Genomic DNA, 27,300 nt, shown 5'->3' on the forward strand with positions numbered 1-27,300 from the left:
TTCAATACACGAGCAACAGTTCTGGTTGACATTCCTGCTGTCAGCATGCCAACTGCACGCTCCTTCAAATCTTGCGACATCTGTGGCATTGTGCTGTGTGATAAAACTGCACCTTTCAGAGTGGCCTTTTATTGTGGGCAGTCTAAGGCACACCTGTGCACTAATCATGGTGTCTAATCAGCATCTTGATATGGCACACCTGTGAGGTGGGATGGATTATCTCAGCAAAGGAGAAGTGCTCACTATCACAGATTTAGACTGGTTTGTGAACAATATTTGAGAGAAATGGTGATATTGTGTATGTGGAAAAAGTTTTAGATCTTTGAGTTCATCTCATACAAAATGGGAGCAAAACCAAAAGTGTTGCGTTTATATTTTTGTATGTTGCTTTTGGCTCAGTGGTTGAACATACAAAGTGTGTGACAGAACGGTTTGGCTGTGACATGACGGACAGACAGAGATCTCACGGAGGCAATGACATGAAAAGCGTTCTGATGCATTTACAGCCAACCACTGTGGAGTTCTTAAAAAGGGGAGCAACATGGCACCCGTGCTGCACGCCGGCCCAACTCTTTCCACCGGTGGCTTTTTCCCCGAACATGGTCCTGTGTTGCCTGGCAACCACACACTAAACACCACAGGATTCCTAAAGGTCCTGGAGTGTCACAGCGTGCAACATTGACGTCACGACTTTCCACTACAAAACACACACAAACACACCTATATATACACTGCGCGCACGCACACACACACACACACACACACACACACACACACACACACACACACACACACACACACACACACACACACACACACACACACACACACACACACACACAAGACTGTAACTTAGGTAAGAAAGAATCTTTAAAAAAGACCAGTGTCACTCACACTCAGAACAAAGACCTGCACTTTAAAAAAATATCCACAGAGCAACTGAAAACCCTTAACTTTTGGAGCAAATACACAGTACATGTAATGTAATGTGCAGGCAGTACACAGGAATATGAAGGACTGAGAAAGAGAGAGAGAGAGAGACAAAGAATGGCAGGTGTACATGCTGCCAAACACTGATTAACTGACATTTTGTTACTGGTGGCTCCAGAGAAATCAAGCAGGAGTAAATTACACATGAGTCCAATCGCTGTCTAATGGGGTCAGCCAAAGGCAAGCAAAGATGTCCTTTAACTTCTTGGAAGCAGGAGGGATGCAACACATACTACAGCATGCAAATGTTTGGAAATCCTTGGGCATTTACAGTTTAATATTTTTTAATGAAATCAATTTTTAAAAAATTAACCATTTCCCCATGTTAATATTCCTAAAATTATGGCCTAGTTCAAAAATAATGAAGCCTAACTGCGGATATGCATTGCATTTGTCATGAACAAGCCATTATTTTATTTAGCACCATCCAGATTTATCTGTGAGTTGCCTATAGTCTCTGACAGATACTGAAAATTTCATGGAAAAATTCCACACGGTTCCAGACATATGCATGAAATTTACCCCCAAAATAGCACTTTTTTCATCAATTTTGTGTGACATTGATATTTAGCATTATCATTTAAAGTTGAAATGTTAAAGAAATAACCTTGTATTTTGTCACAGTAATACATTTTTGTAAAGGTAGAAATGTCATTTCCTAGAAAAATGGTAAATGGACTGCATTTATATAGCGCTTTTCCATCTGCATCAGACGCTCAAAGCGCTTTAAAACAAACAGACAAAACATCATGTTTCTAAAGCAAGGTAAAACTGTCGCAAGCGTAACGCTAAGAATAAGTCCTTGATTTATTTGTGTCAAAACCTTAGCTATATCTCCTACTCTGCTTCAATAGAATAATTATATTACTTGTTCAACAAAACCAGGAACTAATGGACAGAATTTCTTTGTTTCAGGCTTCTGCAGATGAAAGAAGATACCTGCAACTGTTGTCGCAAGCGTTACGCTCTAGCACATTATAGTATACAGTAGTGTTCAGAATAATAGTAGTGCTATGTGACTAAAAAGATTAATCCAGGTTTTGAGTATATTTCTTATTGTTACATGGGAAACAAGGTACCAGTAGATTCAGTAGATTCTCACAAATCCAACAAGACCAAGCATTCATGATATGCACACTCTTAAGGCTATGAAATTGGGCTATTAGTAAAAAAAAAAGTAGAAAAGGGGGTGTTCACAATAACAGTAGTGTGGCATTCAGTCAGTGAGTTCGTCAATTTTGTGGAACAAACAGATGTGAATCAGGTGTCCCCTATTTAAGTATGAAGCCAGCACCTGTTGAACATGCTTTTCTCTTTGAAAGCCTGAGGAAAATGGGAGGTTCAAGACATTGTTCAGAAGAACAGCGTAGTTTGATTAAAAAGATGATTGGAGAGGGGAGAACGTATACACAGGTGCAAAAAATTATAGGCTGTTCATCTACAATGATCTCCAATGCTTTAAAATGGACAAAAAAACCAGAGACGCGTGGACGAAAATGGAAAACCACCATCAAAATGGATAGAAGAATAACCAGAATGGCAAAGGCTCACCCATTGATCAGCACCAGGATGATCAAAGACAGTCTGGAGTTACCTGTAAGTGCTGTGACAGTTAGAAGACCCCGCAAAGTCCCTCTGTTAAATAAAAGACGTGCAGAAGAGGTTACAATTTGCCAAAGAACACATCAACTGGCCTAAAGAGAAATGGAGGAATATTTTGTGGACTGATGAGAGTAAAGTTGTTCTTTTTGGGTCCAAGAGCCGCAGACAGTTTGTGAGACAACCCCCAAACTCTGAATTTAAGGCACAGTTCACAGTGAAGACAGTGAAGCATGGTGGTGCAAGCATCATGATATGGGCATGTTTCTCCTACTATGGTGTTGGGCCTATATATCTCATACCAGGTATCATAGATAAGTTTGGATATGTCAAAATACTTGAAGAGGTCATGTTGCCTTATGCTGAAGACGACATGCCCTTGAAATGGGTGTTTCAACAAGACAATGACCCCAAGCACACTAGTAAACGAGCAAAATCTTGGTTCCAAACCAACAAAATTAATGTCTCGCAGATGTGAAGAAATCATGAAAAACTGTGGTTATACAACTAAATACTAGTTTAGTGATTCACAGGATTGCTAAAAAAGCAGTTTGAACATAATAGTTTTGAGTTTGTAGCGTCAACAGCAGATGCTATTATTATTGTGAACACCCCCCTTTCTACTTTTTTTTTTTTTTTTTTTTTTTTTTTTTTTTACTAATAGCCCAATTTCATAGCCTTAAGTGTGTGCATATCATGAATGCTTGGTCTTGTTGGATTTGTAAGAATCTACTGAATCTACTGGTACCTTGTTTCCCTTGTAACAATAAGAAATATACTCAAAACCTGGATTAATCTTTTTAGTCACATAGCACTACTATTATTCTGAACACTACTGTATATGCACTGATAATTTCTAGCAATGACTGAACCGAGACCAATAGAAATATTGAAACTCTGATACATAACCATACCTAAAATGATAACATTTCACAAAAAAGACCACTTTTAAATTTTGATGGTTATGTCACACTTTGGCTTCATTATTTTTGAACTAGGCCTTATGTCTTTTAAACTCCCACAGAAAACAATTATGTACAGCCCCAATTCCAATGAAGTTGGGACATTGTGTAAAATGTAAATAAAAACAGAATACAATGATTTGCAAATCTTCAACTTATATTCAATTGAATACACCACAAAGACAAGATATTTAATGTTCAAACTGATAAACTTTATTGTTTGGAACATTCCACAGGTGAACAGGTTAATTGGAAACACGTGAGTGTCATGACTGGGTATAAAAGGAGCATCCACAAAAGGCTCAGCCATTCACAAGCAAAGATGGGGTGAGGATCACCACTTTGTGAACAACTGCGTGAAAAGATAGTCCAACAGTTTAAGAACAATGTTTCTCAATGTTCAATTGCAAGGAATTAAGGGATTCCATCATCTACAGTCCATAATATAATCAGAAGATTCAGAGAATCTGGAGAACTTTCTACACGTAAGCAGCAAGGCCGAAGGCCAGCATTGAATGCCCGTGACCTTCGATCCCTCAGGCGGCACTGCATTAAAAACCGGCATCATTGTGCAAAGGATCTTACCGCGTGGGTTCAGGAACACTTCAGGAAACCACTGTCAGTTAACACAGTTAGTCACTATATTTGCAAGTGCAAGTTAAAACTCTACCATGCAAAGCGAAAGCCAGACATCAACAACATCCAGAAATGCCACCGCCTTCTCTGGGCCTGAACTCATTTGAGATGGACATCTGATGAGTCCACATTTCACATTGTTTTTGGAAATCATGGATATCGTGTCCTCTAGACAAAAAAGGAAAAAGACCACCCAGATTGTTACCAGCGTTAAGTTCAAAAGCCAGCATCTGTGATGGTATGGGGGGGGGGGGTGATAGTGCCCATGGCATGGGCAACTTACACATCTGTGATGGCACCATCAATGCTGAAAGGTACAGCCAGGTTTTGGAGCAACACATGCTGCCATCCAAGCAACGTCTTTTTCAGGGACGTCCCTGCTTATTTCAGCAAGAGAATGCCAAGCCACATCCTACACATGTTACAGCAGCGTGGCTTCATCGTAAAAGAGCGCGGGTACTAGACTGGCCTGCCTGCAAGTGGCAAGGCCGAAAACCAACATTGAATGCCCGTGACCTTTGTTCCCTCAGGCGGCACTGCATTAAAAACCAACATCATTGTGTAAAGGATCTTACCGCGTCCGATCAGGAACACTTCAGAAAACCATTGTCAGTTAAAACAGTTCATCGTCAAAGTCAAAACTCGTCATAGTCAAAACTCTACCATGCAAAGCGAAAGCCATACATCAACAACATCCAGAAACACCGCCGCCTTCTCTGGGCCTGAGCTCATTTTAAATGGGCAGATGCAAAGTGGAAAAGTCTGCTGTGGTCTGATGAGTCCACATTTCAAATTGTGTTCTTAAATCATGGATGTCGTGTCCTCCGGACAAAAGACCATCCGGATTGTTACCAGTACAAAGTTCAAAAGCCAGCATCTGTGATGGTATGGGGGTCTGTTAGTGCCCATGGCATGGGCAACTTACACATCCGTGATGGCACCATCAATGCTGAAAGGTACATCCAGGTTTTGGAGCAACACATGCTGCCATCCAAGCAACGTCTTTTTCAGGGACATCCCTGGTTATTTCAGCAAGACAATGTCAAGCCACATTCTGCACGTGTTACAACAGTGTGGCTTCATAGTAAAAGAGTGTGAGTACTAGACTGGCCTGTCTGCAGTCCAGACTTATTACCCATTGAAAATCTGTGGCGCATTATGAAGCGCAAAATACGACAATGGAGACCCCAGTGTTGAACAACTGAAGTCGTACATCAAGCAAGAATGGGAAAGAATTCCACCTACAAAGCTTTAACAATTAGTGTCCTCAGTTCCCAAACGCTTATTGAGTGCTGTTAGAAGGAAAGGTGATGTAACAGTGGTAAACATACCACTGTCACAGCTTTTTTGAAACATGTTGCAGGTATCCATTTCAAAATGAGCAAATATTTGCACAAAAACAATAAAGTGTATCAGTTTGAACATTAAATATCTTCTCTTTGTGGTGTATTCAATTTAATATAGGTTGAAGAGGATTTGAAAATCATTGTATTCTGTTTTTGACATTTTATGCAATGTCCCAACTTCAATGGAATTGAGTTATATATATTGATACAAAATATAACGAGCAATCTGAGATTTCTGACATCCGCCAATCCGGATCACCTCCAAAACTCAGTGGAGTCTTCCATGGCCTAATATCTATCTGTGCTGGAAATTTGGTGAGAATCTATGAAGTAGGTTTGATGTTATCCTTCAAAGCCTATAAAAAGTGTAATCTTGATCCAGAATCTGGATCCGGATCACCTCCAAAATTTAATGGAGTCTTCCATGGCCTAATATCTATCTGTGGTAAAAATTTGTTCAAAATCCGTACAATAGTTTTGACATAATCCTGCTAACAGACAGACAAATAAATAAACGGTTCATGTGCAATCTCAGCACTATCTGACCGCAATTTACATATTCCTATGGTGGAAAAACAAGATCCGAACTGATTTGAGTGCATATAAGGGAACCTCAAGATGGATCTGGCATGGCAAAGCCTGCCGGTATGACCTGCATGTATAATAATGTCCACCCCACTGGAGCACAAAGGAACCGTTGACATGTATGTGGCACATTTCATCTTGATGATAATTATGAATTATTAACATGTACAGTGAATGTGAACAGCAGCTATCAAACCAAAAGCACTCTGCGCTACTGTGTGCATGCCGCCGCAAATCCACAATAGACCTTACAGTACCGATATTTGTCCATTCCTTCCCATGGGCAATGTAAATAATGTGAACTATTGTCTCCATCATGTCTCTATACACCACGGCCAGCTGTGCCTCTATGTGGTGCGCAGTTACACATCATTGCACACGTCAGGCTCTGAGCTGAACGCATCTCACCACTGTAATATATGATGAACTTCTAACGCTGTAGGATATATGACATGGAACTGTTGTGCCAGGCTGTGACAGCATTAATAAATAAGAATCTCACCTCCAACAATGGTCCGGGATTGTTTCACAGCGCAGTGTGGATGTGGAGCCGGGACCACAGCCTGGAGTTAAAATCTTCTCACCCGGCTGCTGTGTGCTGTAATCAACTACGCAAAAATAAATCCCATGTGATAATCCAACCATCACGGTGTCCAGAGTTGTGTTGTGCTGCTGAAGTGAGCCAAAACACACACACACAAAAAAGAAATTAAAGTTCCCTGGAAAGCTCTGCTCTACGGACACACGCATGTGAGGTCAGTAGTGCTGGCAAGTGAAGGACAAGCGCAGATGTGATTGCATGACTGAGTGAGTGACTGCACCATGCCGGCTTTGACAGATATGACGTGGGTCCGGTCTATACGTTGGTTGTACTGCGTTGTCCAGCGGCAAGGACTGTGCAAAGGGAGGAACACAGCGCTGCCTCCCACTCCGGCCCCGTGTTTGCCATTTATTTTATTTTATTTATTTTCATTTATATAGCACCAAATCACAACAAAGTTGCCTCATGGTTCTTTACACAAGTAAGGTCTAACCTTACCAACCCCCAGAGCAAACACAGGTGACAGTGGTGAGGAAAAACTCCCACTGAGGAAAAAACCATCTGCTTGGGCCATACGATATAATATATACAATATCCAGGAAATATTGCCAGTGCACAGGACATCAGGTTTTCCAAAGCAGACACCACACCCATCTCTGGATGGAGCCGCACCTCAAACAGAGAGAATAAATCCAGATGTTTGGACATCGGGCAGTCTTCAGCACAGTTTATGGCCGTCTGACGGTAGTCTGTGTCATCTACTTGTTGTCTACATACGCTTTGGATGCCATTGTGCAGGTGCGGACGAGGTAATCCGGATGCTTCTGACATGTCTGACCACGCCTCTTTTCCTCCAGACTGCATCGGATAATGGCAATATTTGCCGTATTGGGCATGGTTCCTGCACATTCTTGCTATGGGTGACGGGGGCTTAAGAAATACAAACAGTATGGTAGCCTACGGTTAAATCTATCTGAAATAGACAGTTCTCAACAAGGGCATCTGTACTAACCCATGCCCTGGGCAAAAGTTGATAAGCTTACCATTGATTAGACACGCTTTTCTGCAGAAGGCTTTTACAAAGTACAGTTCAGTGATTTTGACCTTTGATCTGTTGACCCCCAAATAAAGCCGCTTCTTGGGAGTCACCATGCCTTACACACATATCAAGTTTGGTGACAATCGGGTAGTTATAAAAGAAGTTATTGCCCTCACAACATTTTTCAAAGTTGACCTTTTAACTGTAACATCAATAGGACTCTTGGACTTACTCTGCATAATGCATACAGCACATTTGGTGACAATTGGACCCATACAACTGGTTACCTCACTGGCTTCTGGCTCCCCACGCGTAGAGACGTCTAGACTACTGGCTGCACCACGGGAAAAATGACTAACTGTGCAAGACGGAAACTAATGAGGGGAGCCACCAAAGCACCAATGACAAGATTCAAGGACTTATAGGCTTGTTAAGGTGTGATTGGAGAAACTGGGCATAATGCAACTTTTGTCTGTTGTATTATAAATTACAGCTTTGTGGTGGAATGGAATCACCCTCTGATTTTACAGAAGTTACCAGGAGATACCTCCCGCACGTATTGCTCCTTGAGTCGCACACGAGTCTGAGACTTGGGGTGTGAGGAGTGGAGTACTGTGTTTGGAAGGGGTGATGTGGGAAACAATGCTGTCCTTTCTGTCCTGTCAAATGCACACAAAGATATTCTGGGCACTGTAAAAGACTTAAATGTGTCATGAGGGAGGTATTCCATTCAGACGAAGGGACAGACTGGGGGGGAACACAGAGGGTCTGGGATGTCCTCAGCACCACCATATGTTCTTTCAGACTATAAACAAGCTGAGTGTACAAAAAGGTTTGTTTGTGTTTTTTTTTTGGTGCATTACAGAACACCAAAAGAGATGGATGGACCTATTTTGACAGGCTATGGTACACAATATGAAACGCAAAACATAGGTGGATTTATAGCGAGCTAAATTGCAGTGAAAACCACGGTGCTGGGTACTGGATAAAGTCATGGTTATGTTGTGTGCATAACTTAAAATTAACCAGAGTGCCACCTGTCATTCCATTTAATACCCAGGAATGCCAAGTGTGTGAACATTATTATTATTATTAATGATAGGGCACACACAGAAGTGAGAGGTTTTCTGGCAAGAACACAAATCAGTCCATGTGCACCAAGTACCACAAAGTTCTGGAAGTGTAGTGACCACTGTGACAGCGAGATCATCTGTTGTACAATCACTGACAACTGTGCATGCACTATGCATGCAAGTTGGAGCTGTTTAAGCTGGCCTCAAAGCAGACTGGGTGAGTATTTTAAGTGAAAGAGGGTCAAATATGTTTTTTAAACTGGCCGTATGTCTGTTACCGCTGTGTGCTTCTGAAACAGAGTGAGACTGACGCACTCTGTGGGAATAAAATAGGCTTGTTGGGTATTTACAGCAAAGTGTGAAGGTGCTCATAAAAATGTGCTTTCCTTGGTGAAGCAGCAGCAACCGCATCTCTGGTACCACACTGACATAGCACAGCAGGAGGAGCGTGCACTTTGGTGACTCAGGTTTAAGTGATCACATGTAAATCAACCAAAAAAAACACCTTGATCAGGCTGATTCTGATCATTCGATCAGAATGGGACATCCCTGCATGAAAGTTAACAGTTTGTGTCACTGCTATGGAACGCACGGATCAGACGTGCACCTGTGTCAATACTAGCACTAGAACTAAAAATTATTTTCACAAATCAATTTCAATTATTTTCTCAAATAATCAATTAGTTGTTAGGTCCATAAAAGTCAGAAAATGGTGATCACTGTTTTCCAGTGCTAAGGATGATGGTATAAAAAGTGCTGTTTTGTATATTCAGATATTCATATATGCAGTTTACTGTTAGAAAGGAGTTTAAAAAACAACTTTGAAAAGAAACCACAAAATATTAACATTTAAGGAGAAGAAATCAGAAAATTAGTTTTTTTTTTTAAATGACTCAATACAATTAATCAATGATCAAAATAGTGATTAATAGTTGATTAATAAGCAATTACTCATTGCAGCTTCTTATTCTTTCGGCTTATTTCTTAGGGGTCACCACAGCAGATCAATCGTTTCCATCTCACCCTGTCCTCTGTATCGTCCTCTGTCATACCAACCACCTGCATGTCCTCCCTCAGCACATCCATAAACTTCCTCTTTGGCCTCCCTCTTCTCCTCCTGCCTGTTGGCTCCATCCTCATCATCATCATCATCATTCTCCCTATATACTCTGGGTCCCTCCACTGCACATGTCCAAACCATCTCAATCTCACCTCTCTGACTTTGTCTTCAAACCGTCCCACCTGAGCTGTCCCTCTGATACATTCATTCCTAATCCTGTCCATCCTCATCACTCTCAAAGAGAATCACAACATCTTCAGCTCTGCCACCTCCAGCTTTGTCTCCTGTCTCTATGTTAGTGCCACCATCTCTAAGCTGGTCTCACTACAGTCCTGTAAACTTTCCCCTTTCACTCTTGCAGATATTCTTCGGTCACAAATCACTCCTGTCACCTTACTCCACTCCACCCTGCCTGCACTCTTCTTCACCTCTCTACCACACTCTCCTTCACCTTAGACAGTTGACCTCAAGTATTTAAACTCAACTAGTTTCACCGCTTCTACTCCTTGTAACTGCACTATTCCACTGGGCTCCCTCTCATTCACACACATGTACTCAGTCTTGTTCCTACTGACATTCATTCCCCTGCTCTCCACAGCATATATCTACCTTTCCAGGCTAGACTCAACCTGCTCTCTACTCTCATTACAGATCACAATGTCATCTGCAAACATTACAGTCCATGGAGACTCCTGTCTTATCTCATCCGTCAACTTGTCCATCACCACTGAGAACAAGAAAGGGCTCAGAGCTGATCCTTGGTGTAATCCCACCTCCACCTTGAATAAGTCTTTCCTACTGCGCATCTCACCACTGTCACACTATCCTTGTACATGTCCTGCACTACCCTCACATACTTCTCAGCCGCTCCAGACTTCCTCATACAAACCCATAACTCTTCTTGTCACCCTTGTCATAAGCTTTCTCTAAATCCGCAAACACACAATGTAACTCCTGCCCTTCACTATACTTCTCCATCGGTATTCTCAGAGTAAACACTGCACCTGTAGTGCTCTTTCCCAGCATGAAACCATATTGCTGCTCACAGAGCTTCACTTGTTTTTAAGCCTAGCTTCTACTATTCTTTCCCATAACATCATGCTGTGGCTGATCAACTTTATACCTTTGTAGTTACTCAGCTCTGCACACCACCCTTGTTCTTAAAAATAGGAACCAGCACACTTCATTTCCACTCCTCAGGCATCCTCTCACAGTCCAAGATTTTATGAAACAATTTGGCTCTCTTAGACATTTCCATGCCTCCACTGGAATGTCACCTGGACCAACTGCCTTTCCAGTCTTTATACTTTTCATAGCTGCTCTCACTTCATCCTTACTAATCTCTTGCACTTCCTGATTGACTCTCTCCACATCATCTAGCCTTTTCTCCCTCTCATTTTCTTCATTCATCAGCTCCTCAAAATATTCCCTCCACATTCTCAACACACTCTCCCAGCTTGTCAGCACATTACCATCTGCATCTTTTATCACCCTAACCTACTGCACATCCTTTCCAGCTCTGTCCTTTTGTCTGGCCAATCAATCAGCACAAGTCCTTTTCTCCCTCCTTAATGTTCAACTTCTTGTACAGTTTGCTATTAGGGACGGGGCCCATCCGATCCAGTATCGGTATTGGGTTCCAATATTCAATGCAATTCATGGATCGGAAATTTCCAATACAACCTGCGGAGTTTTCTGACCCAGTATTTCTGCTAAAAAGTCTTGCTGACTGCATGGGGAAGGAGGGGGGGGGTCCCTCCTGCAACTTGTAGCCAGAAGAACAGGTGAGCATTAAGTTGACCAACTTTTCAACACAACATGTCCACTGGATGGAAATATTTTACACTATAAATACCACAAAGCAAGGCAGCAACGTGTAATGTTTGCAAAGCCATTGTACAGAGAGGCCGAAGTGACCTACTCAGCATGAGGATTTTTTAACCAAGACTCAAATTTAGAGTAAATTAAGTACTTTAATTTATTTATTTTTTGGTGGTTTGTGGCATTTTGGAAACACAGAAATGCGCTTCAACCATAAAACTGCTCAAAGGGACTCTAACGTACTCAGGGTGGGTGTGCCATCTGGTGTTCAAGAGATGAAACTTCAGCCACTAACCCAACAATGGCCCTGTTTACCATTAATCATACTTATTTCGTAGCTGTAAAACTGGGGATACAAAATAGCCTCATAAAATCAACAATAATGATAATAATAATATTACACTGTAAAATAAGCTCAATATCAGCCCTCATGTGCATATGTGATCATCCCTAAATTTTACAAACTGTATTCAAATTTAGGAGGAAGCTCAACTGGTGCAATCAGGGATTAAAAGCCTTCTTCACAAGCACTTTGATAGTGATTATTAAAAGGAACTGATGTTCGCTAACTCATTCCCATATATTCTGGGATTCCTAATGCCAACCTTTTTGTATGAAAAGTACCACTTTGTGTGTATGTGTACATACCATTGAATCCAGTAACTGGATGCATCGCTGCAGGTTGGGTCTGGTCTCACAGTAAAGACGGAACAGAAGCCGTCCAATAGGCTGTTTTTCACAGATGCTGACATAGTCCCTATCTGCAAAAAGACAGCACTGACACATCAACACAGATGGACAACCTCACTCTCTGCATATGCAAAGCGTGCGCATACACACAGCACCTACCGATGCTGCTGCCCAGCTCAGTACACTGGCTAATGTGTGGAAAGCGAAGGATCTCCTTCCATTTTTTGCTCCTCCCTTTGCGCTTTCCTCCTCCACCTGCATAACAGAGGAGGTGGGAGAAAAAAAAAAGTTGTGATGAATGAAATCCACCAAGAAATCAAATGTGATTTTTCAATAAGGAGTAAAATAAGGCCTGGTGATTAAGAGGAGAGGGTTTGTGTGGAACATCTCCCTGGAATGAAGTCATTGTCTCAGTGTGCATATATAATTCATAGAACACGTCTGTCTTCCTCCCTAAATTGCGCCTCACTCACTTTCTCCACTGACTTTCTTCCTCACTCAGGAGAAAGTAGTTCATTTTAAAGTGGAACAGTTTCCGTATGTGTGTGCGCACAGAAAGACGGTCCATTTTGACCGGCAAAGTTCTCATAAAACTCCGGGACCTCGTCAGGTTAGATTCCATCACTGTGAATAATTTTACTTCAGCTTCCTGCATGTTTCACCATTTTACAGTGAATCTTTTAACCTGTGACATCTGATCTGCCTGCAAGCAAAGGTCTTATTGCACAATCTTTTTCTATTTAAAAAACAAAAAACAAAACAGTCAACTGCAACAACACTGGGTGCGCACAGACATGTTGGTTACAATATTTTGACATACAAACATGACATTGTGCTTCAAATTAGATCAGAATATTCCTATACACAAATATTTATATATTTTGTACTTGCATTTCCATAATTCTTCACCACTACCGAATGCAGCTGAACGTCTACTGATCAATCCATATGTTTTCCATTTCCTCGATCCTTGACCCAATGCTCACATTAAAGCCAGGACAACTATCAAACTATACATACAAAAGGTTCTAAATGCCACCATACAAACAAAATTTAGTATGTGTTTCAGTACCAAAACAGAAAAATTGGTATTTATCAAACACAGACACCATTCGTATGCACATCACTATCAGCTGTCGATAAATCCCACACATTCTCACACCCTCAAATAATATATAGCAACAAAACACCCATTTGTTACTGTTAATCACTGGAATAAGGGCAAAAAGAGTGAAGAAAATCAACTTTTACGAAATGGAGATGAAGGTGCTCATGTTAGGGCTCAGCAGAGAGATGAAAAATATGAAAAAAATTAAATAAGTTAACAACTAGTTATAACCCAGCCATCTATATTTTAGAAACTCTGCTGCCTATTTGAAAGACTGTTGCCATTAAGAATTCTGCATACTAAACTCTTATACTTGGATTACTCTTCTGCTTACCCCCTCAGATGCACTGAGGCCATTTTGGACTGATTACCATGTGCCTGACCTAAGTCTGTGTTTTTGACCATTCCTCCAGCCTGACGCCTTGTTGCTGTTAGTTTGTAATTGTATTTATTTGTTTATATATATACGAGGTCTGTTAGAAAAGTATCCAACCTTTTTATTTATTTCAAAAACCATATGGATTTGAATCACGTGTGATTGCATCAGCCAAGCTTGAACCTTCGTGCGCATGCGTGAGTTTTTTCACGCCTATCGGTTGCGTCATTCGCCTGTGAGCAGGCTTTGTGTGAGCAGTGGTCCACCCCTCTCGTCGTTTTATTATTGCGAATAAATGTCTGAACGATTTGGATTTTTGCTGCATCAATTGTTTTCCAGAAACTGTGAGAGACCTCCAGGTGGACACCGTTCGGAAAATTAATATGGCTTTCAGGGACGATTTTATGGGGATTACGCAGATTAAGGAGTGATCCAGACGGTTTAAAGACCGTCCACAACTGCTGAGAGCGCGCCGCGGTCCGAGTGCCGATCGCCAGGCTCAAACCCCGCTGAAACAACCAGATCGTTTCCAACGTGAAGGCTTTGTTGATCTGGGACATCGTCTGACTTTCACAAAAAGGCAGAAGGCGTGGAAAAGGCAGAAGGCACTTTTTCAGCACATTCCACTGTTACAGGAGTATTTTTTTCATGGAAAGAAAAGCGGAGGGACGCGCCATGGAGCCGTTCATAATGCGGCACAAAACCACCTCCATGTTGGTCTCACAGGACGGCTTTCAGGTGGATTTCAGACGACTGTCGGTTGCTTTTCAGTCGTGTGATTATCCGAGAAATTGAGCATGAGCTGGACATGCCCCAACATGTCCTGTGAGGCTCCATCATGGCGTTGCTTTGTGCCATGCGGCTCCAACGCGACATGCAGAACTCCTCCACACGTCTGTCTCAATGTGCCGAAAAAGTGCTGATGTCCACGTCTTCCGCAATTCCTGTGCTAGTCAGAGGACGTCCCGGATAAAACAAAGCGTCCAGTTTAGAAATGAACGGCACATTCCACTGTTACAGGAGTTTTTGTCATGGAAAGAAGAGTGGAGGAATTCCGCGCGTCGCGGAAGCCTTCACGTTGGAAATGATCTGGTTGTTTCAGCGGGGTTTGAGCCTGTTGATCGGCACTCGTGCACTCTCAGCAGTTGTGGGTGGTCTTTAAACCATCTGGATCACTCCTTAATCTGTGTAACCCCATAAAATCGTCCCTGAAAGCCATATTAATTTTCCGAACGGTGTCCACCTGGAGGTCTCTCACAGTTTCTGGAAAAAAATTGATGCAGCAAAGCTCCAAATCGTTCAGACATTAATTCGCAATAAAAAAACGACGAGAGGGGTGGAACACTGCTCACACAAAGCCTGCTCACAGGCGAATGACGCAACCGACAGGCGTGAAAAAACTCACGCATGCGCATGAAGTTGGCTGATGCAATTTTGAAAACAATAAAAAGGTCGGATACTTTTCTAACAGACCTCGTATATATTTTATTCAGACAATAAAACTTTTTACTGTGTTTGTCTGTCTACATGTGGCCCTGTGGTAGACTTGCATCCTGTCCAGAATGTCCCATGCTTCACGTGCTATGACTGCTGGGTTAGGCTTCAGTACCCCCCCACCCCCCACCCCCGTGACCCTTAACTGGAGTAAGTGGGTATCGAAAATGCATGAATGAATGAATGAAACCTGTTCTAACTGTCGGCATTGGCTTAGATTCATTACAGGTGTGGACATTATTTACAACCCCAATTCCAATGAAGTTGGGACATTGTGTGAAATGTAAATAAAAACAGAATACAATGATTTGCAAATCCTGTTCAACCTACAGTCAATTGAATACATCACAAAGGCAAGATATTTAATGTTCAAACTGAAAAACTTTATTGTTTTTGTGCAAATATTTGCTCATTTTGAAATAGATGCCTGCAACATGTTTCAAAAAAGCTGGGACAGTGGCAACAAAAGACTGGGAAAGTTGATGAATGCTCAAAGAACACTGTCTGGAACATTCCACAGGTGAACAGGTTAATTGTAAACAGGTGAGTGTCATGACTGGGTATAAAAGGAGCATCCCCAAAAGTCTCAGCCATTCACAAGCAAAGATGGGGTGAGGATCACCACTTTGTGAGCAACTATGTAAAAAATAGTCCAGCAGTTTACGAACAATGTTTCTCAACGTTCAATTGCAAGGAATTTAGGGATTCCATTATCTACAGTCCATAATATAATCAGAAGATTCAGAGAATCTGGAGAACTTTCTGCACGTAAGCGGCAAGGCCGAAAACCAACATTGAATGCCCGTGACCTTCAATCCCTCAGGTGGCACTGCATTAAAAACCGACATCATTGTGTAAAGGATCTTACCATGTGGGGTCAGGAACACTTTCGAAAACCATTGTCAGTTAACACAGTTCGTCGCTACATCTACAAGTGCAAGATAAAACTACGATGTAAAGCGAAAGCCATAAATCAACAACATCCGGAAACGCCGCCACCTTCTCTGGGCCTGAGCTCATTTGAAATGGACAGACGAAGTGGAAAAGTGTGCTGTGGTCTGATGAGTCCACGTTTCAAATAGTTTTTGGAAATCATGGACACTGTGTCCTCCGGACAAAACAGGAAAAAGACCATCCAGATTGTTACCAGCACAAAGTTCAAAAGCCAGCATCTGTGATGGTATGGGGGTGTGTTAATGCCCATGGCACTGGGCAACTTACACATCCGTGATGGCACCATCAATGCTGAAAGGTTCATCCAGGTTTTGGAGCAACACATGCTGTCATCCAAGCAACGTCTTTTTCAGGGACGTCCCTGCTTATTTCAGCAAGACAATGCCAAGCCACATTCTGCACGTTACAACAGCGTGGCTTCATTGTAAAAGAGTGCGTGCGGGTACTAGACTGACCTGCCCGCAGTCCAGACCTGTTGCCCACTGAAAATGTGTGGCGCATTATGAAGCGCAAAATACGACAACAGAGAGCGCGACTGTTGAACAACTCAAGTCGTCCATCATGTTGGGAAAGTGTAAGTACACGGACCCACAACAGGGGGCGCAAATGAACGGACAATGGAATAGGTCAAATAACAACACCTTACTGTTGTGAATGTGCACAACAAATACAACAGATTACAATAATGGACAAAAATCAATTCACAAAGGTGTTGTGTGGGCAGGCTCGAAGATAGGAGACGCCTCTCCAAAGTAGAACCGGAACCACAAGGTTTCCTCCGCCACCAGACCCCGGGGATACTGGAGCCGCCAAGTCCCGAACTCCCAGGTGGCCACTGCCTCCGCGTGTCGGACCTGGTACTGCTGGTGAGGAACAAAGAACAATTAAAGGAGGGCGCGTTTGCACCCAGGAATCCGAACGGTAGGAAAGCTACCTCCACCTCTCGTTGGAAAAGTAATCTCCAGAACAACGCACAAAATCCAAAAGGATACAATCCGTCAGCTGAGATACGTTACCTTCTAGGTAGAAACGATATCTCGGCAAAGAGGTGGAGACGTCGTCCTGCTGATATACTCCTGCCGATCAGATGATTGGTAACAGCTGTTGCAGGTGATGCGTGACAGCTGTCACCCTGGCTGCTCCTGTGAGGCGGCTGCGCCCTCTGGTGCCTGGAGCCCGCACTCCAGACAGGGCGCGCTCTGGTGGTGGGCCAGCAGTACCTCCTCTTCTGGCGGCCCACACAACACATCAAGCAAGAATGAGAAAGAATTCCACCTGCAGAGCTTCAACAAATAGTGTCTTCAGTTCCAAAACTCTTATTGAGTGTTGTTAGAAGGAAAGGTGATGTAACACAGTGGTAAACATACCACTGTCCCAGCTTTTTTGAAACGTGTTGCAGGCATCCATTTTAAAATGAGCAAATATGTGCACAAAACCAATAAAGTTTGTCAGTTTGAAGATTAAATATCTTGTCTTTGTGGTGTATTCAATTGAATATAGGTTGAAGAGGATTTGAAAACCATTGTATTCTGTATTTATTTACATTTTACACAATGTCCCAACTTCACTGGAATTGGGGTTGTAGTTGACTTCATAGCCAGTGACTACTAAATGTAAATTTCCTTAAATTATTTGCATTTCCCCATCAACCCATAATAAAAAGTTAATTTTTAACAAAAAAAAAAAAAAAAAAAAGAAAATTTCCTAAATTCAATAAAAAAGTTTATACATTTGAAGTGTGAGGACTGTACTGTATCACAATTCATGAACTGACTGCATGCCTTCAATCTCAAGTCAAGACCCATCATCACCTCCGTCAGGTCTTCTTCATCATCATCATCCACCTTATGGTGCAAATACACACAATCGTGGGAGCTTATAGACATTTTTCATCAGTCATATTCTTTTGTTTTATTTTTTCCAAACATGCACAGAATAATGTTATACATTTCCTTAAAGCCCTCTGTGCAGTGAAAACAGGTTGGAAATAACTAGCCTGGTGCAAGATGCACCACTGAGGCCAAAAAAGCGAGACAGGCAGACATCTTTAAGTAATAAGGTAGGAATGTGAAGCCCTACGTCATGTTGGAGCCTCAGAGTAAAGGTTTAGCCATTTTCCAATTATTCCTGCACACTGCCTCCTCCTCTTTCTCCTCCTCCTCCTCAGCTGCAGTCGGAATTTTACTGTTCTGATCTACACCAAAAGCCTGAGGAGTACTTTGATGTTACTAGGCAGTGCAGTACATAGTAGTGTTTTCTCACAGCAAGAAGGTCATGAGTGCAAACCTGGCCTGGGGCCTCTTAGGGAGTCATTTTCATGTGCTCCCCCTGTCCGCATACACGCTTTTTTTTCCCCAGATACTTGCAGGTTAGGTTAATCTTTTGCACTCTGCCCCAAGAGTGAGAATAGTAGATAGATAATACATGGAATTATCATATTTATTAATTGTTTTGTCTTTTTCAAATATCCAGACACTGCAAAATGACCTTCTTAATATAATTTTTGAAATTAAAAGAAAAATGACTGGTTTTGTCCATATATCATGCCAAACCACAAAGATATGAATTATACAGTAATGTGAAACAGAGAAAATGAAAAAAGCAGCAATTTTCAGAAGCCGAAGGCTTGTGTTTTTACATGTTAAGTTAATAAGTATCTTGTTTCAATTCAAATAGTATCCAAATAGCCAATGTTTATATTTCTTTCAATCAGACTGAAATTATAGGTCAGGCAGGAGTGGCAGCCAAGTGGTTAGTGCACTTTGTTTCAATGCAGAAGGTTCCCGGTTCAAACTCCACCCCTGCCACATTTTTCTATGTAATGTGGAGTTGCGTCAAGAAGGGCATCCAATGTAAAAACTGCCAGTTCAACATGCAGATTCACCTTGAACTTACTGTGGCGACACCGAGTGCAAACAAGGGAGCAGCTAAAGGGACTTGCTTTTACTTAATACTGAGTTTTCTGATTCTTGCATACGTATTTTCCTGCTGTGGGATTAATAAAGGAATATCTAATCATATCATCTTAAATTAGTGATATTGTTAGGCTACAAGAATACATTTAGAATTATATTTCATTTCAAATTGTGGCGTTAAACAGAATAATGTCAGTGGAATTATGACAATTTTTATATATAATTTTTACTCATAAAATATTTACATTTATACTTTCTGTATATAATATTTACTCATATAATTTTTAGTTTTATACTTTCTGTATATAATTTTTACTCTGCTTCAAAGTAATTATTCAATCAGTTACTGAAAATAATAGATTTGCTTGATGACCCACTGTGGACCACTCTGATTTTGTTTGTACCTACAAAAATAAATAAATAAATAAAAATAAATCTCAAAATAATGAGAAAAGTTTTCATATAAATAATTTTGTTGGTATGGATGAGTCTTGCTTGAGGCCCAGTGTTTTTGACAACTTAAAAGCTGCAATGAAATTTACGTTACATGTGGTGAATAGGTTGAGAACAGCCCAAAACAGACTTCATAACATTTTGGAGCTGATTCAGAGATGGACAATGGTAAAGGTGGTTGTGACGTGTTTATTTATTTTCAGTGAGTGTGTATGATTTGGTGCAGATGTGGATAACAATCCAAATGCTTACAACCAGAACGACTTATGACAGGGACCTTAGTGAAGGTATGCACTTTACAAAGTGTCGTCCTTGGTATGTTTAGCACTACAAAACAGTCACACTTTGAGGAAGAGCTTCATGCAAGTTTATTTTCTTTTTTAACATACCCTTTTAAGCCTTGATGTGAGTACCACTTTTATTACATATCCTGATCCCTGGTGCTAAAATTGCTGTTGCAGCGGCATGGTTAAGTTCCTTTGGCTAGTTGGAGAGGCCTCTGAGAGCTGCAGCAGACTGGTGACTTAAGCGCCGTATTTTCCATTAAACAAGAATAAAACTGGTCTGGCTGTGATCCAGCTGCTGCTTGTGGCTGACTGCTGATTTGGCACCATTCTGCAAAGTGGTCACCGTGCCATAACAAATCCATTGAGCTTGAATGTAAATGTTCCTCTTCTTCTATTTCTCATTCCATTTGTTCTTTGCTTTTGCTAACAAATAAGCCATCCAAGGGCGTCTAATTACTTTAAACAAGTATTAAAGTACTTGTTTGTCACAAATTCATTAAAGGATTTTCAAAGCCTGTATGTAGTGCATAGAAGGCTTTGAACTACCCCACTGGTAGTGCAACATATGTGTTCTGTAGAGCACTGATTCTCAACCGGGGTGCCGCGGCACCCTAGGGTGCCGTGATCGATCGTCAGGGGTGCCGTGGGTATTTTTCATATTCGCGATTATTTTTCATATTCGCGATTACCGTGAATTATTTATTTTATCCACAAAGCATAAAACGACAGAATCTGATGTCAAACGCAGACTGCGAGGGAGGGGGTGGGTCAGGGAGGGGAGGGGGTGAGGGAGATTCCCTAATGCAGGCGCGACACGTTCAGTGCGCAGCGAGCGCGGAGCAGAGAGGATTTTAACCCAAGTGAACGTTAAAACGGAAACGTGAAGCTGCCTTTACTTCTCTCTGAACTTTCTCTAAAGGTGTGATTCTGCCGTTACTGTCCTATTCACACCATGTGCGCGTCGTATGCTGAATTTATGAGATCATGAGATGAAGTAAATGGTCAAATATCTTTAAAACATATTTAAAAAATGAGAATATATGAATGAACTGAGCCACAAAAAAAAAACAATGTTCAAACGCACAGATCACAAAAAGCAGGTGAGAACTCTGAACTTTAACAGCTGTTATTTTCCAAAGGTATTTATTTGTTCAATCTTGAGCTTAATGCAGTGTTTAAGCACAAAATGTGACTGATGAGGAGAAACAATTTCAGAAATGCAACAGAAACAACCACAAATCAGAAAAAGTTGGGACTGTATTTAAAATGAAGATAAAAATAAAAATGTTGCACCATTCCCAGTTTCTCCACTCACAGAAGCCAAACGTTCTTCCAGAGTTGTGTAATTATACTACAATAGTAGAATATAAAGAAGGGGAAAAATGAAAAAAATATATACAATATATTCGTCAATCGCAATTATTTGACAATCGTCTCCAGAAATTCCTAATCGTGACAGCCCTACTTGAGATCAGAGCGCAAAATGCTTGAGGATTTTCGAAATGTGGTGTTTTCTGTATCGATTTTCTATTAATAATAATAATAATGATATTTGGGTTTTGCGCAAAACCAGAGGTAATAGCATTATAATATTTTGGTTGGTGGTGTGCCGCAGGATTTTGTAAATATAAAAAGGATGCCGCGGCTCAAAAAAGGTTGAAAATCACTGCTGTAGAGTAACTTTCTTGATGAAAGACAAAAACCCAACAACTGACAGATTGAATGACCATCATATCACTTGGATGTATTAATAAGTCCAGTCAAAATATCCCCTAAGAGAATCATTAACTCAAAACCACCTGCTCCTCATCAACATGACTGTGAAACAGGGTCATCATAAACAGAAACACTTCCTTATTTAAACCACAGCTGGTGTCTGAAAACACTTACTGCATGACGCCAGGTTCTATACAACAAAACTTTAATGTTCTCTGCTGAGAATTTTAACATTTTATATAAAAACACACCAAAATAAGGCCACAGAACATTGAGCAAAAGGAGGTAAATTCCTACCAGAACACCACGGTAAAAATTAACACTTGAGCGCCATATGGCGTGGAACATAAAAGTGGCAAATGGCATACATTTCCTGTAAAGGGTCAAACTGATGTCAAATGATTGTATCAAACACAGGACCTCCACCCAGGCATTCAACATCCAAACAATGTTCAGACAAGCACAAATAAAGCAGTTCCTCCCTTGTCTGTGTCCTGTTTTCATTCTTTCTCACCACTCCACTAATATCTATTTTTCATTTGTCCCATTGCTTCTCCATCACTCCTGCCGTTGCCTTCATCTTATCTGCATCTCATCACTGTGCGTTGCATGCGGCCTTAAAAGCACCTGAGGATTTCGTGTCAGCACCACAGGTTCTGATATTAGGTTGGATAGGCTTCTTAAGCCTCAGCAGGTTGATTAAATACAACATTGTCACAAAAGATCAGACATAGTGGATTTTATGTTATTGCGAAAGGGTTACTATGAACGTTATTTATGAGGACGATATGTCAGATCAATTACATATTTCAAAGTAAGTAGCAGTTAGTGTACCACGTCCTGGGGCATAAGGTGATGAGGTAGGGTGGTCAGTTCCTTTCCTTGCTGTCTTATAAATCCCAAGCTGAAGTCATCCCAGTAGCTTTTTTACTGCCTGTGAGTAGGATAGGTGGCGCCTGGTGCCTGTCCCAGTCTTCCAACAACTGATCCATCACTCATACATTCATTCAATTCCTGCCACTTATCCAGGTCCGGGTCATGGTGGCAGCAGGACAAGCAGCTCATCCCGCACTTGTCTTATCCTCAGACAAGTCCTGTAACTTTTCCTGGGGAAGTCTGAGGCATTCCCAAACCAAGTGGAAAACACACCACCTTCACCATGTCCTGGGTCGTCCCCTGGGCCTCCCCCTACTGAAAGTGCCTGGAAGACCTTCCTAGGGAGATGACCAGGGGGCATCCTCACTCAAATGCCTGAACCATCTCAGCTGTTCCTTTCTTTGCAAAGAAGCAGGATACTTCTCACCCTGCAAGTCCAGATACCTAACGGAGGAACCTCGATTCCATTGCTTTCATAATTGTATTGTGTGGTGGAAGCAGCTGATCCACCATGCCCCATGTACACATTTATGCCTTTTAAGGAGATGCTATACACAGCAAAATGTCAAGTGTTAAATTCTCAAATAATTCAGAGTTGATTTCAACTCTAAGGGTCTCTATCTTATACCTAGTGCAAAGCAGTTATTGCTAGTTTCTAACCAAGACTGTTGTCATTTCTCATCCATCACCCACGCTAAATAGACAGAAAGTATACCTGCCCTCATCTATGCACCCAGGGGTGCGCCAGCCTTAAAACAAGGTCCACTCAGGCGCAGCGTTGGTTTATGGCTAAAGTGAGGCGGCAGAAAGCGACTGCACCACTAATCACAAGAATCTTGGTCTGAAGTCAAGCGATTTTAAAATTTTTTAATGAAACTGAAATGAAAGCAAAAATTCATACTAAAATAAATGTAAGCACTATTAGAAAAGTGTGCTCCGAGAGCACAATATCCACTGGCAAATTCTGCTTTGGCACAAGTGCTTGCTACATTCTGACAACATTTCAAGGACCCACACCAAGTTTCATTAAATGTGTCCTAAATATGTATTGAGTTGATTTCAGAATGCATGCACCCTCTCATGAAACTGACTGAGTCTAGATTTGTTAAACAAGGGCCATAACTTCAGTAAAATGGGGCCAACTCAAATGGTATGGTTTTGTAAAATTTTGAAAAAAAGAGGTTTTCACCAGATGTTGGTAACAAATAATCTACACATACAAAGAAACCAACACAATTAACATGGAAATTTTATTTAATCCATCGTACAAAAGCCTTTGTTGGCAATGACCGCTTCAAGACGCCTCCTGTATGGAGAAACTGCAACCCCAATTCCAATGAAGCCGGGACGTTGCGTAAAATGTAAATAAAAACAGAATACAATGATTTGCAAATCCTCTTCAACCTATATTCAATTGAATACACCACAAAGACAAGATATTTAATGTTCAAACTGATAAACTTTGTTTTTGTGCAAATATTTGCTCATTTTGAAATTGATGCCTGCAACATGTTTCAAAAAAGCTTGGACAGTGGTATGTTTACCACTGTGTTACATCACCTTTCCTTCTAACAACACTCAATAAGAGTTTTGGAACTGAAGACACTAATTGTTGAAGCTTTGTAGGTGGAATTCTTTCCCATTCTTGCTTGATGTACGACTTCAGTTGTTCAACAATCCGGGGTCTTCGTTGTCATATTTTGTGCTTCATAATGCGCCATACATTTTCAATGGGCAACAGGTCTGGACTGCAGGCAGACCAGTCTAGTACCCGCACTCTTACTACAAAACCACGCTGTTGTAACACGTGCAGAATGTAGCTTGGCATTGTCTTGCTGAAATAAGCAGGGACGTCCCTGAAAAAGCCGTTGCTTGGATGGCAGCATGTGTTGCTCCGAAAGCTGGATGTATCTTTCAGCATTGATGGTGCCATCACAGATGTGTAAGTTGTCCATGCCATGGGCGCTAACACACCCCCACACCATCACAGATGCTGGCTTTTGAACTTGGTAACAATCTGGATGGTCTTTTTCCTCTTTTGTCCGGAGGACAACGTCCATGATTTCCAAAAACAATTTGAAACGTGGACTCATAAGACCACAGCACACTTTTCCAACTTGCATCTGTCCATTTCAAATGAGCTCGGACCCAGAGAAGGCGGCGGCGTTTCTGGATGTTGTTGCTGTACGGCTTTCACTTTGCATGGTAGAGTTTTAACTTGCACTTGTAGATGTAGCAACGAACTGTGTTAACTGACAATGGTTTTCTGAAGTGTTCCTGAGCCCAGGCGGTAAGATCCTTTACACAATGATGTCGGTTTTTAATGCAGTGCCGCCTGAGGGATCAAAGGTCACGGGCATTCAATGTTGGTTTTCGGCCTTGCCGCTTACGTGTAGAAAGTTCTCCAGATTCTCTGAATCTTCTGATTATATTATGGACTGTAGATGATGGAATCCCTAAATTCCTTGCAATTGAACGTTGAAAAACATTGTTCTTAAACTGCTGGACTTTTTTTTTTTTTTTTTACACACAGTTGTTGACAAAGTGATGATCCTCACCCCATCTTTGCTTTTGAATGGCTGAGACTTTTGGGGATGCTCCTTTTATACCCAATCATGCCAATCATGACACTCACCTGTTTCCAAATAGTGTTCTTTGAGCATTCAACTTTCCCAGTCTTTTGTTGCCCCATCCCAATTTTTTTGAAACATGTTGCAGGCTTCCATTTCAAAATGAGCAGATATTTGCACAAAAACAACAAAGTCTATCAGTTTGAACATTAAATATCTTGTCTTTGTGGTGTATTCAATTGAATATAGGTTGAAGGGGATTTTTAAATCATTGTATTCTGTTTTCATTTACATTTTACACAACGTCCCAACTTCATTGGAATTGGGGTTGTAGTTGCATGGAATTGCACAGGTATGATTTTGGCAAATTTTTCCACACAACAGCCTTCAAATCTTGAAGGTTCCATGAAATTTCTATGAACTCTGATCCTTACTTCATTGCATAGGATTGGATTCAAGTCGTGATTGGTTGGGCCATTGTAGCAGCTTTATTTTCATTCTTTGAAACCAATTGAGCTTTTCCTTTGCTGTGTGTTTGGGATCACTGTCTTGCTGAAATGTCCACCAGTGTCGTCTGCTGAAAAACAGCCCACAGCATGATGTTCCCACCTTCCAACTTCACTGTTGGTGTGGTGTTTTTGGTCTGATATGCACCGTCATTTGACCTCCATGGTGTAAATTATAGGATCCAAAGAGTTCAATTTTGGTCTTATCTGACCAGACTATATTCTCCCACCATTTCAGAAGTTTGTCTAAATGTTGTGCAGCAAACTTTAAAAGAGCTTCAACATGTTTTTTCTTCAGCAATTGAGTCTTGAGTGTTGAGTGTGCATACAGGCCCTGGAGGTTGAGTGGATTACCTACTGGTTTCGTTGAAACAATTGTTTAGTTGCTCTCCATAAGTGCATCCTCGGCTCTTGGACAAGTCTTATGATAATTCTTTTCACTCCTCTGTCAGAAATATTGCATGGAGCACCTGGTTGTGGCCATTTTATGGTGAAACTAGGGTGTTGCCGCAGGGATCCACTGGCTCTAGATTGGGTAGTCTTTATAAAATAGGTAGCTGACATTTTTCAAGGGTGGTAATAAATTAGGCAAAGTATCTATAATGAGTTGGAATGGCATGCGAGTCCAGAATGTTCTTAGAACCTTAGACCTCAACAGTTTTTAGAGGAAGAACTCAACCCTATTATTTCCTGTTAATCATGTAATTTTTTTTAAATGTTAATTTACTGTCTTAATGTATTTATAAATTGTTTAGGTTCTTATCATATACACACTATTACTGTTATTAATTTATTTTATTATTACTTCTGTTTTGTCATTTGATTTTCAAATGGACCACAATGGAAATACGTTTTTTCACTTTCTTGTGGCATCCATGTATTTTTAATGTATTTACAATTATGTACTTACATTTAACTTACTAAATAAAATCACACACGCATACACATTTAATATATAGATGATTTACCGCCCCCTGCTGGAATGGCATTTATATCCAGAATGTAATTATTAATGTCCATTGTTCACTGTTGTTTGCTAATATCCTTAATTTCTCCAAATATTAGTCCTATCAATGTTTCGTTTTCACGGCGGTCATCCTTGACCCAAAATACATACCAGCAAATGTCAAATTTCCCTAGTTTGCCTGTGATCAAAGTCATACACGGGTGATTCTTAGACTACGGGCACTTATTATGTCCTTTGATCATATTGTATGAGAAACAGAAAAAATGGGAAATTTCACACTTTTATAGTTATCTTTACAATGAAAGTGTGTTAAGAAATTTGTTCTAGTAGTCTATGATGACTTTTTCACCTTTTTTCAGCATCATTATATGCAAATATTGCCGTTTTGTGCTTGTCCCACACCCAGACTTTTGATCTTCAATGATAAAAATGAATGGTAAAGAAACATTTTTTCTAATGTTTTAAAATATCTCTGAATAAAATATCAGTAAAATAATCAAAACATAATTGGGGTATTCAATGTCATACAACTGTTGTGATTTTTTTAAACAAAATGTAGTTGTCCCACACTATTGCCGTAATTTCCACCACAACACTGTAATGTCCCTTTAAACAGTTTGTATGAAAGATTGTTTGGGTAGTTTCTATGGAGATAAAGAGTGACATCAGAGCACATGTATATAGCGCCAAATCACAACAAACAGTTGCCCTAAGGCGCTTTATATTGTAAGGCAAT

The 27,300-nt window shown here is 40.9% G+C and overlaps 1 protein-coding gene across 1 annotated transcript in view; it reads right to left on the bottom strand.

The window, feature by feature from the left end:
* The window catches only part of grk5l (G protein-coupled receptor kinase 5 like), a 158,258-nt gene that overhangs the window by 30,668 nt on the left and 100,290 nt on the right, over window positions 1-27,300 (bottom strand). Inside the window, exons 2-3 of the mRNA XM_034169880.1 lie at window positions 12,502-12,597; window positions 12,301-12,413 (exon numbers count right to left, since the gene is read on the bottom strand). Coding sequence (XP_034025771.1) covers window positions 12,301-12,413; window positions 12,502-12,597 — 209 coding nt within the window. The remainder of the gene's footprint in view (window positions 1-12,300; window positions 12,414-12,501; window positions 12,598-27,300) is intronic.

This window comes from Thalassophryne amazonica, chromosome 5 (genome assembly GCF_902500255.1).
Source record: "Thalassophryne amazonica chromosome 5, fThaAma1.1, whole genome shotgun sequence".
Lineage (NCBI taxonomy): Eukaryota > Metazoa > Chordata > Actinopteri > Batrachoidiformes > Batrachoididae > Thalassophryne > Thalassophryne amazonica.